Source organism: Anabas testudineus, chromosome 11, assembly GCF_900324465.2.
Source record: "Anabas testudineus chromosome 11, fAnaTes1.2, whole genome shotgun sequence".
NCBI classification, from domain to species: domain Eukaryota; kingdom Metazoa; phylum Chordata; class Actinopteri; order Anabantiformes; family Anabantidae; genus Anabas; species Anabas testudineus.
Window position 1 is genome coordinate 11768063 of NC_046620.1, and position 14846 is coordinate 11782908.

The following is a 14846-nucleotide window of genomic DNA, read 5'->3' on the forward strand; positions in this document are numbered from 1 at the left end:
CCCACTGCTGAAGCACTCCAGATGACAAGGGAGAGATGAGAGAGAGAGGGAGAGATGAAGTGAAAAAAGAAATGCACAATGGCACTGTTGCAAACAATTGCGGTAAATGGCATCATCTTTTCCCCACAAAGATTGCATTGAGGGAACAATGAGCTCCGCGTTGATGGTATGCTAACAATTCACTGAGTGTTGTACATACAGTACATGAAAACGTTACCTTACTCATGATGTTACATAAACCACATGACGTACATTAAAAATCTTTTTTTTTTGTCAGTATGATAAGAGTATAATAACGTTTTCAGGTGTAACCTTTATACTAGAGTTGACCATTTTCATGACCTTATGTCATCAAATGAGAATGTTGAATATACACAAAGAACATGTCGTGTGATTAAGTTAAGCCATTGCTTCTAAACCCACCACCATGTTAATTCGTTTTGCACAGGCCTTGAAAAATAGTCCAAAATACTCAGACATAAATAATAAACATGTAGAAAAGAACTGGATAGAATGTTTTATGAGATGTTGTGAACGGGCTATGATGCAAGTAGACCAGTTGTTATCACCAAGTTGTAAATGTAGCTTCTGCTTGGTGTTTTCACTGGCTCTGTGGGCAAGATGACTTCCAGATGGCTTGGGGAAAGTGTTTGCCTTAGGTTACTGCAGGCCAGCCTGCCTGCGCCTTTTTCAGCTGAGGGAAAGATAGAGATGCAGTGTGTGTGTGTGTGTGTGTGTGTGTGTGTGTGTGTGTGTGTGTGTGTGCGTGCGCAGACATGCATTACACAGTCCTACTTTTTTTTTTTCACACACACCCACATTCAGCCAACCCAGCTCCTCACAGCAACACAGCTGGCTGGTTCTCGTCCCTGACACTCCACTGATGTCTATGCATATGGTTCTCAAAGTGAGGTTCAAGGACCTCTGTAGGGATTGCCAATGAGTGTGCTTGAGGTCCCAAGTAAAAAATAAATGAATAACCAAATAAAAGCAAAACTTTAATAACTCCCCACATAAAGCAAGCATGGATTTAAAGGAATGTTTTTCAGTCCGCGGTCAAAAAGAACAATTTCAGTGTCAGTAACTGATGTGATGTGAAAAACTGAATATATGCCACTGAAGAAGAGGAGGATGATGATGATGCAATTAAAACAGTACCAGTCCAACAGGAAAGTGGCGTGGAAAACGTGATGAGATATGGGCTTTATGCTTGTTTAATATATCTATGTTGTTACTCGCTTCTCATTTGTTCACACGTTGCTTTTTTCATCATGTATGTGGGAACTGGGAATTTCATCCAGATGAAAAAACGAGAACGTTCGGTGGATATTCTCTCACTTGTCTGATCCAGAATGCTTACAGGGCATTTGAGTATTGTTTTAAAACATGCTTGAAGAAATGTGAACACATCCTTTCATTCTTGACCTAACAGGGACTTCAGATACTGTGGTGCGTTCAAATGGGGGCAAACTTCCCTGGAAACCTCTTGCGTGAAAAAAAAAAAAAAGGTTCTGGAGCCACTGGTACAGTAAAAACACTTCGATTTGACCTGACCCTGCTTTTTCCAACCTGTTTTAGGACACACAGATGCTGGCTGCTGCCTAGTCGCCTCCTCCCCCTCAGCAGCAGCAGCGCTCCAGTCCCGCCCACCGCCACCTGGCTCTGCTGCGCACCGCCGACTGGAGGCAGAGTGCTGCTACTCCTCTTCACAACGCCAACGGAGAAGCAGAAAACAAGGAACCACGAGTGCGAACGAGGGTGTGTGCATCAGTTCCCCCTCACATTTAACAGAAAAAACAATCTAGACCGACTCGACTCGATTGAAGGATTTTGGAGGACGCGCCAAGGCGGGTACAAAATAATCCGACGGGTGCCCAGCGCACTACTGCATCCTCCATCTCTTTCTCATCTCTCCTCCTCCTCTTCTTCTGGGCTTTTACCAGACTCCCGGCTCTCCCATCCTGTATATCTCCAGTGACTGATCACCTACAGCGAGCCGTGAGCTGCCCTTCTTCTCTAGTCGGAGTTTGAACCGCATTTCTGGACTGCTGGAAGTACACCGCCAGACCCCTGGGAGCTGGCCGGACTCTGTAGCTTTCGTCCTCCCGACAGCAGCGGATCATCGAGAGGTCTTGCGCGGAGTCCAAAAGACTGGAAATTATTTAGCCCTCATACACAAACGTACCGCATGGTGGGAATTTCTACCTCTTTTCAGTGTAAGTGGCTTCTGGCTTTTTTGTACTATATCAACTATATTGTCCCCAGTTACGCGTAATGTGCCCTCATCCACACAAATAAGAGGGAAAGGCATGAAATAGCTTCTGATCCTCTCCACACTTTGATATTGTGGGTATATAATTTGTTTAAAGTAATGACAGCGTCTCTATGTAGGCTGTGCTTTGTTTCTTAAAATCTTTATAGAAATATTGTTTGATCAAATATTATTTTGTTGTCCGAGATGATCTGCGTTGACAAATCTGTTGCAGGAGCGAACAATGCGCGTCTGTTCTGTGCGTTGTGGTTACAAACATATTTCATTCCAGTGGGAGGATAGAAAGAGCAGGGGGGATATTTATTTTTTTATTATGACTTCACTGCCACTGAAGAAATTTGAGTTGCTTGAAGTTTTGGCGACAACCTGACCATCCGTCAACACCACAACACAAGTAGTGTCACATCAGCTGATAATCCCCAGAAAGCATGGACAGTCAGACTTTAGTTTATAGTCTTATAGCGAGATGTGTGTGTGTGTGTGTGTGTGCGCTCCTCAGGACGGGGTGGACAATAATCTGCTCCTGGATATGAACGGGAATGCACGGCTTTGAAAGAAGGATTCAAATAATACTAGATGAATTTCCTGGTTTGCTCCTGTCAGTGAATAAATAGAAGAATCCACATTTAAACACTATTTCTGGAAAGAAACGCACATCTTTCGTAAACTGTACTTGTTGATGTCGCCTCAGTGTCTCCTCCTCTTCTTTACTTTTGCATCCTGGATGGATTTTAAAGAGATATTTGAGAGTTTGCATTTGAAAACATCCTCCGGAGCTCCGTCACAACTGTCTAACGCATCTTCCTGAATCCGAGTGAAGTTTCCATCTCCACCCGCTGCGTCTTTGTCATCATTACACACCCGAAAGAGTGGGGAAAGAAAAACTGAAAACGGATTCTTTACTTAACGGGGTGGCGCAGGGTTGAAATTAAAGGCTTCGGTCTATATTTTACTTCAGTGGGAATCTTTTCTCCCGACTGGGAAAAGCGTAGACATGCGGGTTAGGAGGGAGGCTACTGGGGCACAACTTGCACTAGATGACCGACTGTTCTCACGGCCCGGATTAGAGATGGAGGAAATATCTCCTGGAAACCCACAGGGCTCTGGACATTTTTTACGCATGCCAAATAGCCCCATGCAAAGCTCCGTATGTACCCAAGAGGATGAATGTTAACTGCTCTCAAAGGCTCGACCCAGTGCATATGCAGTCTTAGCTGAGTTAAATGTAGTCATGGTGAAAAGAAATTGGATTGTTTATGAATTTGATATTTTGATTGATATGAGATACAAGAATAAAAAGATTAATAATTTAAAATGAGACAGTTTTCTGTGAATCCAGGATTATTTGGCTCTTATGATGCATATTGATCCTGATTCAGTGGCTCATTGAAATGATCCGAATAGAGATTGTCTGATCAGTTTTATCAGGCTTTTTATTAGCAGCGTTAATTGTCATATTTATCATTTACTTCAGTGATCATACTATTCGGATTGGTTAACCTGTCATCTGTTGTTTTTTTATTCTTGAAGTCCGCGTCATATGAAATCACTGACTTGGTTCAAAACGCATGTAAAATAAATCTATTTCTGAAAATGTGTGAAACGACTGTAAACTGTAGTACAGAGATGTTGAGTTGGACCATTAAACAGTTTTTCATCATCTCTGTGGTCAGGAGTTTTTGGGCGGGGCAGATAGGAGCCCGATGAGGCTCTGGAGCCACCAAACTAAAGTGAACCCAGAACCCCATCAAGATTTCTACTAGTACAACACCAGCATTTAGACACAGCCCACAACCTCAGTATGTTGTATAACTTACCTGGTGTGTTTAAGTAGCAATATTATGCATAAGTTAAGGTTTTAATTTAATTCCACATTTATGATGGGCCGCCTGTGAAAGTCTTCCTGTGGACCAAACTGTGCCCTGGTGGAACATCACTGTCCTTTAGCAGCAGTCTAGATGAAACTCCTGCTACAACACATCCATCACGTGCTCTTAACAGATGAAAACATTGCTCAAACAGTGTTGCTGGCCTGTAACTGTAACAATATTATGTTGCTTCATCGTTTAGGAAGAATTAACGAACAAAATTTTTCTTCAAATCCCCCAAAAAAATTTTTGAAAGACATATTGACGGCAGAGTAGAGGGTGGGTGGGACACTCTATGTAATGGGTGTATGATCCCAAATTAGATGAATCGATGGGTGGCGGAGGATAACTAAACTGAATAACTGGACCGAATGCTGCAGATGTTTTAGACAACTGAATTTTATTAGTGTAATGTGTGTTACAACATTAAATATGTGCTCTGCCACTCTCTGCGGCTTCGCCGTACACACCCCCAGCTTTTCAGATCAGACTGTGCTGCTTATTTCATCATGATTTAAAACCAAATTTAATATACTTGCAGATGTATTTAACCATTCAAATTTGGTTGCATGGTTAATAACACACGTACCTGTGGTGTTACAAAATCAGTACCCATATTTATTACTGCTTTACCCAGACGTTAAACCGTGGGGGCGTCCATTAAAGTCCTGACTTGAATGAAAAGACCATTACCTGGACTGTGTGTGTTTACAGCGATAAAGAGAGAGAGAAAGAGAAGGAGTAAATGAAAGGTAAACAACACTGGTGATGAGGGGGGAGGAAATGATAAGTGCTGTTTGCAGGTTATCACTGTAGTGTAGTGTGTGATTGCGAAAACGCGCGCACACACACACACACACACACACTCACACAGGTCTGTGCACATTCTATAAACAGACTTGTATAAACGTTAGCTGCTATTTCTCAGTGGTCCAGCCTCTGCAGCATCAGCTAGCACTTCCAGGGGCCATCTGCCCAGCCACCAGGCTGCCTCACACCTGTTCTACTTCCCCTCCTCCCCCCAGCTCTCAGGCTATAGGGTCAAATACATCAGACCGATGTTCACAGGCATGGAAGTGGCCTTGCAAAAATGATGGCAGCCATTTTATTCTTGCCTTTATAGACACACACGCAGAAACAGAAACACACACACACAGACACACTCACATACCCCTGGCTGGCTGGTTGAACAAGTGATGCTGAAAAAGACCTGCACAGTGACACACTGTGGTGTGCAGATGGCTCCCACACACACACACACACACAGTCACTTTGGTTTAATCATTTGCATTTTTGATGCAAACCACAGCTAATAGCTTTTTAGTGGTTTGCACTATATCCTAACACAGCTTTTAGATCAATCAATGGATTATTATTATCATCAAACTATGATTTCCCATTTAGAACAGAGCCACATTGAGGCCTCAGTGCTTTCAAGTATGTTCGTTTGGATGTTATCCAGGTTTTCTATATGGTGAACAAGTCATGATGACTCAACAGAGTTAATGTAGCAAGGAGATCATGTGGCTCCCTTGTGTATTTCTGAATCAGCTGGAAGGTTTTATTTTATCTTTGCTACAAATAAATATGAACTATTCTCCCACTAGAACCCTGTTTATTCTAATGTTTTGGTATAGGAGGATGCAGCATGTTGCCTGATTGAATGCCTGTGGGGTTGGTGAAATTGTAAATGCAAATTTCACTATTTTTACTCTCCGGTACATTATAAATAAACTGACCGGCAGAGTAATTATTAATAAAAATATTTGTTACTTGCAGCCTGAGCTGCAGATGATGTGTGGTAGAAATGCTGTTTGGTTGCTAGTTTGTTGTATAATTCGGCATTTGGAGTAAGTGAGCTTCATCAGTCGGCTTATGAAAACTTCACCACTGGAGCTCAATTTAGAAGACAGAGGAGTCCGAGGACGAATTTCAGCTGTAGAACTGGATACACAAACCACTGTTCTATTCACTCCTTCAAGATGTATAGATCTGTTCTGATTATTCAGAGCCATCTGTTACCAAGTCCCAGAGTGAATTATAGATGGAATCAGTGTGTGTGTGTGTGTGTGTGTGTGTGCGCAGGCACACACACACATCATACACACAAATGCTCTTGTAGATCGATAGGCCCATTGATGGTTATCAGCGAGAGGGCAGTTCTCCTCACTGCTTATTGAATTTCATCAACCATGAAAGAGCAGTGGTGGCATAAAAGGAGTTGCAGGTATGCACGTGTGTTCCTCTGGATGCGTTCGTGCGTTAGTGCACACGCTCTCAAAAGCAAGAGGGTCTTTGTTTTATTGTACTTGTGAGTTGGCCTTTACAGGAGTGTATATAATGTCAAAGTCAACAGTGAGCACTATAACTGATTTTATTGGCCTTGTTCGTGTTTTTACTCCAGATAACGTGAGACTTATAGGGCGAGTGAAGAAAAGGCCAACAGGGCAGAGTCTGACAATTCATCATGTTTCATGGATGCAGTAAATTCTTCACACGTTCTTACACTTCAAGTCATTTAGGCATCAAATACAAGATCATATTGATCATAGTTTGGTTTCCGAATACTATCACAGATCCGTCTAATACTGCTTCAGTAACATAAAAAACAGCTTCACAGCCATTGTCGTTAAAGACGCACAGCTGGGAAATGTAGCTCTTCAGTTGTAGAAGGTAACTGTATCTACAGCAGTTCACCGAGACCAGTGCAGGACAGCATCAGCACACACACACATGAACTGCTCCTTCAGTGCTTTGTATAGAGACTGGGATTGAGTTGCTAATTAACTTCACTTTCTCTAACTGTATCGCACACAGGCAGACTGCCACACACACACACACACACACACACACACACACAGACGCATACAGAATCTCTCTCTTAGGCTCCTTCTCATGATGTCTGTCCCCTCGCGCTCTCTCCTTCTTTCACTGTTTATTTTCCTGCCTCCATCTGGAGACGGCTGATATTGTAATCGCCCTAATGCACATTGCCTTCCCCTCAAACACACACACACACACACACAAACACACATACGTACACTGTGCCATCCTGACAAGCTCCCTTTTCTTATTCCAAAAGATAAGCCACTGGATGTGATTCTGTGACTGTGTGTGCGAGTGTAAGTGCACGTGCAGGTGTCTATACAGTATGTCTAATGAATACAAAAGGACACACACAAAAGTGTGTCTCTCCCTGCACTCTGCTAAAGGTAACGATATTGAATAGGCACTTCTTATTGATGTGGAGCAGCGATAATGTGGCTGAGTGAAGATGTTACCCGTTATCGCTCACCCCCTCAATATTCACCTGTCACCCAATTTACATTTAAAGATTAGACAGTGGAAGGGTAAGTAATTCACGGGGGTAGACACAGTGTGTGTGTGTGTGTGTTTGTGTTTGTGTGTGTTTATGAGAAAGAGATTATTGCACTGCTACTGTGGCTCTAATAGCTTTTGTTTTGTGTTTCAGCAGTGGTTTAAAATGTTGGAAGGTGTGAGCATGCTCACACACACACACACACTAACACACACTGAAATGCTGGGGACACACAGGCAGGTTTGATTGATGGCGAGTATGAGCAATGAAACTGTGCGATTAGGAGCCTTTTTCCTGGCTAGTTCACGAGAGGGCAATTGTTGAAGAATGGACCGGCTTGCTTTGCTACCAGTCCATAAAACCTGACCATAAAGTTGTTTTTGCACTTGTGTGTGTGTGTGTGTGTGTGTGTGCGCGCGTGTGTCTGCAAGAGACTCGGTGTCTGTCTGGGCTGGGCAAAGACAGACAGCTCTTAAAACAAACAATCAGGCAGGCAGAAAATCAGACAAACTGACAAAGAGAGACACAAAGAAAAAGGAAGTAGATGAGAAAGAGGGAGAGTGAGGGTGAGGGTGGGGGAAAAAAAAACCTCACCTCAGCCGTGTCACGCTTTAGCAGTTTAATCACCTAAAGGGAGCTTCCACATAAAAATGTGACATTGTTAATGTTGACCTGCATGAGCACGAGAAAAAAAAAGGCTCTTTCTACCATTCCCTTTGTGCATGTCTCTGTTTTTCTGTTTTTTTTTTTTAAAAGAACATCATTTACAATCGCCATTCCTGTTATCAGCCTGGATACCACAATATTTGATTTACAGCTCTGTTCTCTCTCATTAATTTTGATGTATGGATTTGGACGGTACACTTTATGAAAAGGGCAGCCGCTGGAGTGGAGCCCTAGCTAGCCTGGTAAAAAGAAGTGTAATTAAGATCAGCAGACACAGAGAGAGAGAGAGAGGAGGAGAGGAGCACGGATCAATAGATGCAGACAGCGGCCGCTCTGTTTTTTTACCTCAGAGTATTGATGTGTTCAGTCAATTACGGCTGGAGAGAGCAGAGGAGAGAAGAGGAGATGGGGATGTGGGAGGCTGCGTGTTCAAATATGTGCGTGTTAGGAAATGGCTGCATTCATGTGTTCACATATCGTGAGTGTTTGTATGTGTGAGGAGGTGGAAACATCAGCTTTTAAGATGTGTTTATGATCGTGAAATATCATGTAAAAACGCAGTTGATGTGTCCACTGCTGTTTTAAGACAAGCCGTCTGTCTACACGAGCAGACACAACAAAATCATTGTTTCCGCTGTTTGCTGGTTAAAATCACACCAGTGCAGCCAAATAATGAGGCCCCTTTCTTTTGTGGTTGATGTTTGACTTGCATGATGGGTATTGTAGGAAGAGAGGGCTTCCAGCTGTTGTCAGTTAGTGTCACAGACAGACAGGGAGATAGGACAATGGGACGACGGCCGCCCGCTCTGTCCAATTGTCTTGTTGTCAAACCAACAGCAGGTGCCTTAAATGATAAACGTAGAGTGTCATTTATTTTCAGAAAGGGCGATTTTGGAAATTGGTTCAAAGGAAGAGAGGGAGAGTGACAGAGGAGACAGTGGGGGTTACATAAATAAATAGAAGGAGCTGGTCAATTTTCCAAAAATGGGACCGAGTAAAAGCCCAATTTTGTTTAACTTGTGGTGCATCTTGTCCCCAGTATTTCCCTCCCTGCATGTCCCCCCTCATTCCCGTCTAACCTTCAATAGCCTGAATTGCTGATAACTACCCCGCAAAGTGTTTGTATGCCCACAGTCAATATAGTCGTCGTCGGGAACAAAATTACAGTCCATTTTATCTCAACAAAAATGATTTGCTGGCATTTCCACCTCCAAATAAAGGAAGATTATGCTCACAATAATCACACTTGCTGGGTTTTTCTTGAAAGGGATAAAAAAAAAAAGTTGTAGTTTTTTTTTTCCATCTGAAAGTGGTGGTTAAGTAAAGAAAGCTGTTGCAATTCAGTTGGACAAGGGGATTAGGTGTGAGGCTGTAGCTGTGTATCGATGAATAGATAGAGATCTCAAGGGCTGCCTCTCCGCAGGTGTGTCTGCGTGAGCGCGTGGGCTACAAATGGAAAACATCAAACTGGGAGAGACAGACATAAGTAAGGACACCAAAATACTTTCCACAGCTTAAAAAAATAACTAATGTCTGTCTCTGCCTCTATATCTGTAGTGTCACCTGATATACATCCATGACCCCAGCTGCTCTTATGGATTTGTGATTGACAACCTTTTCATCAAAGCATCTGTTCCTCCCCTCTGCCGTACTCTCGCCATATGGACATGTCATCCTCAGCTGCGCGTTTCATAGTAGCGTAGATGATGTGTCGCCATGGTAACAAACTCCTCTTTTAGAAATATGTTATGAATTATGTTTTTGGTTTTTTGCCCCACGTGCGCTACAGACTCTGATGTGTCGTGTGTGTAGACATCCTGCAACGTACAACGTTCCCTGACATTTAAAGTGTTTCATATCGAGTTAGTCGGCGTGATAGTGGACTTGTGCAGACTTGATACCGCAGCACTCTCTGAAGTTTTATGGCTTTTACGGTGTATGGACGTGTCTGTTTTCTCTGCATGATAAAGCCATTTCTGGAAGAATCTTTTTTTTTTTTTTTTTTCAGGATTTAAACATGTCCAGATTGCAGCGAAACTCTTTAGTCCTGGTTAAACGGAGAATAGGCACAGAGCAGAGCAGTGAGACAGGCTCTCGTGGAGCAATAAAAAGCCAGGAGAGAGCATAAATCCATCTCCCCTTGTAAGGTCCGACATTTTTTTGCAGATGTTTCAAGATGTTTGGCCCAAGTGACGGTAATTTCTTACCCATCTGTCTTCTCTCCTCCCCCTATGTCTCTTTATCAACATCTGGTTTCGGTGTGGCAGAGAAACAAGTATCCTTTATAAGCCAAGGGTTCCCAGTTCCCCCTCTGCTTGTGCTATTAACTCAGCCTCAACTACTGCTCTCTCTCTGTGCACACATATTCACATATGCTAACCATTAGAAAGTCATACCATTCAGAAAATGTAATAACTTACGTTAGAGGGGGAGATAAAGTATTTTGGCTCTTTTGTTCTCTTTTCACTTTTTCCATAACGGCAAAGAATTTGGGGTTCTGGTTTTTATGCCTCCCCTGTGAGAGGACAAATTACTGCCTAGATGTTAGTTTGAGGATGCTTTAGTGAGAGGAAAGCCCCTTCCCCTTAAGCATTTGAGTAGGACCCCTGGGTCTCTGTCTGCTACCCATTTAGGACTGAAGAGCATGAAGCTGCTACCCAGGGTGATGGAGTCAGAAGTGTATCAAAAAAAAGAGAGAAAAGGTTTATTGGAAATTAATATATGCAAACAGTTTTCATTGCACTTTAGCATTAAAGCAAAAGGATCTTAATTTGCTATTTCCTCTTTGGCAATATTAAATTGTCCACATAACCATTCACAGCTGCACGGGGATCGCGCATTGTGGCGCAGGTGCAACTTTATGTTTGCGAATTTAACAAAGGACTGAGAAACACATTATATGCACACCCACATCTCCAAACAGACACACAGGTGTGCACTCACCAAATCGTTCCCTCACATACTCACAGACAGTAAGAAGTTGAATATGCAAACAAAGACACTCAGCTCAGCACCATATGGCGGGGTTGTCAATCTGCGTGTGCTTTGAGTGCGAGTGGAAGGTGGCGTACAATGTTCCTGGTGTGTGTTTGATAGGCTAAGTAGCATTTGAGGATTATATAACATCATATTACAGACAGATACACACAAATATGCGAAAGCGGTTCATTTCTGCTTCTGTTTCTTGTCTGCATGAGCACAACATACACATACTCTTATTCCATCACGTCCTACTTTTTTGTCATTTAGCCGCTTAACAAAAGCATGCTGAGCTCTTTGTTACTGCCAATTATGTTCTATTAAATCAGTGTTGTTCCTGTAACACAACGCAGTCTCACAGAATTTGATGAAATGAAAATTAAAACTAAAATGCAGTGTCAAATACATTTTAAGGACCACAGCATGTACCATTTTTACCAGTTCATCAGAGTGAAAGGTTTCTCTAAACATTCAATTTAAACAAGTGAAGCATTGATTAAGGTCGGATAATGTAACCAATGAGCCAAAATCCAGATGAGACGCTAAATGTTCTGTTGCAGGTTGAAGCAGCAAAAAAAAAATGTGCACAAAAAGACAATTAGCATAAGCACTATAGACATACCACACACACAGTCTTTTTACCACTTCGCCCAAGGCTACAAGACACAATCACACGAAAACATGCACCCGTACATGACAGATGCCCCTAACTGCCAAATACTCTAATGCATTAGTCGTGTGCTGCCCGAGGCTTTTGCCTGGTAGGACAATAACAGGATCAAGTCACCAGCTGATCAAGGATGGAGGACACATACTTACTGGTTCAAGCACATGTGTGTGTTTATGCTGAGCACATGTTTGTTTACCATTACCATATAAAAAGGATTACACGTGTACCTAAATCCATTCAGTTTGTTTGAATAATTCAGCAGCTCCATGAAATGACACATTTACTTGTTGCCAGTTTTCATAGAACTCCTTTATGTTTCAATCTGAAATGTTTGGAAAGTGCCATTAATTTAAGGGATGACAAGTGAGCCTGGTGTTTCACTGCTTTTGTGTTGGGTAGATCTCTGTTTGCTCATTGTGTTGAATGTATGTATGAGCGTGTGTGTGTGTCTGTGTGTGTGTGTTGGGTGCGGGTGGTAGCTTCACGGGGAATTGATTGCAAAGGATTAGAATGTGATTACAAAAGCGAGGAGGGAGACGAGAGTAGAGATTGGGGAAAGAGAAAGGTGAATGGCAACACGGAGGGAGGTGTACCAAGGTTAAATGGGGAGACGAGGCAGGAAAGAAATGACGATTTGTACCAAAATAAGATATCCATCATGTGAGGAAATAAGGTGCACACGTTGCCAAAGTCATTACTGAAAAAAAAGCAACTAAATGCATGTACTTTTGGGAGATATAAACAAATACTGAGTATAGATTTTCTTGTTATAGTTAGGAGGTTAGTTTAATATTATATAGTTGGGTCTGCTTTTCATCTGACATCATTCTTGCAGACTAAACTGACTTTAGATACCACTGCTCAGTTAGGTCAGTGGGAACAATTCAAAATGGGATTCTTGTGTTTAAGAATGAAACCCCGGTTGTGTGCAAGCAGGGTGAGCGAGGTTGTGTATTTGTGGCTCTGATGTAATCCGGTTTGTCTGTGCCAGTTGGAGAACAAGACCCTGAAAATACAGAAAGTGGGAAACAGCGAGAAAAGCAAGTGGGACACATTTGTGAGTGACTCGAAACCGCTGGAGAGCAACGCCAGGAGCCACAGAGGGAAGGAGAGAGAGATGGATGTGGTAGCAGACAACAGAAAGAGATAGAGAGAGAGAGAGAGAGAGAAATACCCCGTACAAGATTTTAAACAACATTTATGAGTTTCTAAATTGCTAAGCTTGGATACAAGCTTCGGCTTTCAGAGCTCTAATGTGTTTTTGAGATTCTCTGCCCATTTTTCGGACAGCCGCTAATTCTAAACTACATCTACTCTGGAAGCGTTTCAGCTTTTGGGGAAAAATAACATAGGAAATCAGTCAACCTGTATTTAACTAGTCCATGTCAAGGAGTTCACACAGCAACTCTTAACCACAGCTACATGCGAGCCACAGTATACACACTATATATAGCTGCTCGACTGTAATAGAAAATTATAGTGCAACTGGGGATTAAGAGGTTGGGAAAAATGCTGTATTCATGGTATGTGGAAGAAAGCCTGTAAAATATGGTATAGGCAGAAGAGCTGCTTTTCACATGCTTACCAGTGTAAGGCTGCCTTGTAACATGACAGTGGATTGAGAGGCATACAATTGTTATGTTCAATAAGACAGAAACAGCTCCTGCATATGCGCTGCAGCCATAGATATTCATATGTTTCAGTTTTTTTTATTCACCCGGTAAATTCACAGAATGTGATTTACAATGTGAACATACCTGTGTAAGACGGTTCATGAATTCACAGATCTTACAGTAGTTCATGTACAAAGAGATTACACAGGGTTCGTTATATTATAGGTTTTTCTGAACATATATACTGAAGTGAATCCTCAGGAATGACAATGTTTCAAATTAATAAATAAGTCATGCCTCATACCACATGTGACATCCCTGGAGAACCATCAATTCTGATACTGCAGAAAGGTTTTGATTTAGAAAGGATCATACGGCCCCTCTCTGTCTGCGTCTGTGTGTGTCTGAAAGCAACAATAATGGTGCACTTGGACCAGAGGAAAAGGCAAGGACACAGTGTTTGATTTTACCAGCCCAGAGAGTCCGACTCAGGGAACAACAGGTAAAGAACATACATAGGTTACTGGAAAAAAAAGATGCCGCACTTCTGCCGCAAGTCAGTAAATTAAATGGAGTTGATAATCAGACATTTAAAGGTGTTCAACGTGTTTATGTTTCATGTGGATATGTCTGCACATACGGTGCATGTGTGTGTGTGTCCTTTGACAGTTCGAAGAGCATATTTGTTGTCATGGAAACAGCGGCTACTGTGTGTATGTATGGCATGTGTGTTTCAAGAGACACCCCCAGTACAGAGCAGGGATCAGGTCTTGTCAGGAGGACTACAGTCAGACCTTGAGCTTAATTCACATCTTCTCATTTTCGGTGTCTGTCTCCATCGCTGACTTCTGTAAGGAAGTCAAGAGACCACAGCTACTCTGGTTTGACTCACTGTTTGATGCACAAGGCAGTGTCTGAGGAAACCAGATATGACAGACTGCTTACCCAGGACAGGAGTCAGGCCAGTGGGGTCAGCTCCAGGGCCACCAGTTCCAATACCACCCTGCAAACCTCCTTCCCTCGTCAAACAGCTATCCTCCATCCGCCTTCTGTCCTACAGTTGCTGTTCCAGCTTTAATTACCTGAAAACATGCAAAAACATCCTGGCCCCGGAGAGAGTGAACTCGTCTATGATGTGTGTGTGTGTGTGTGTGTGTGAGCTGGTGTGTGTGAGCTGGTGTGTGTGCAAGTTGGGGCATGTTTTTGCATGGGAACAAGACATTTATCTGAATAGTGCAATATTGTCTTCCACACAGACACACGCACAAACACTCTCCGCTTCACACACATCCTGACCCCGACCAGCCAACCATCCCCACCCTTCTCCTCTCTTTTGCGCCCTGGGTTCCCATCCTCTGGGCCTCCATCCTCTCACCCCTCCCAGGTTCCTTCTGGTTCCCTTTCTGGTTCCTGACCAGCGAGGCTATCTCTGGATGGCCAGCGGTTCCTCTCATTCTGC

General features: G+C 42.8%; 1 protein-coding gene across 8 annotated transcripts in view; it reads left to right on the top strand.

Annotated features, from left to right (window-relative positions):
* Window positions 1-1708: 1708 nt before the first annotated feature.
* runx1t1 (RUNX1 partner transcriptional co-repressor 1) overlaps window positions 1709-14846 on the top strand; it is a 51576-nt gene continuing 38438 nt past the window's right edge. For all 8 annotated transcript variants that reach the window (XM_026349575.1, XM_026349579.1, XM_026349576.1 and 5 more), the window contains exon 1: window positions 1709-2216. In XM_026349575.1, the coding sequence (XP_026205360.1) occupies window positions 2189-2216 (28 nt within the window). In that variant the 5' untranslated portion in view covers window positions 1709-2188. The remainder of the gene's footprint in view (window positions 2217-14846) is intronic.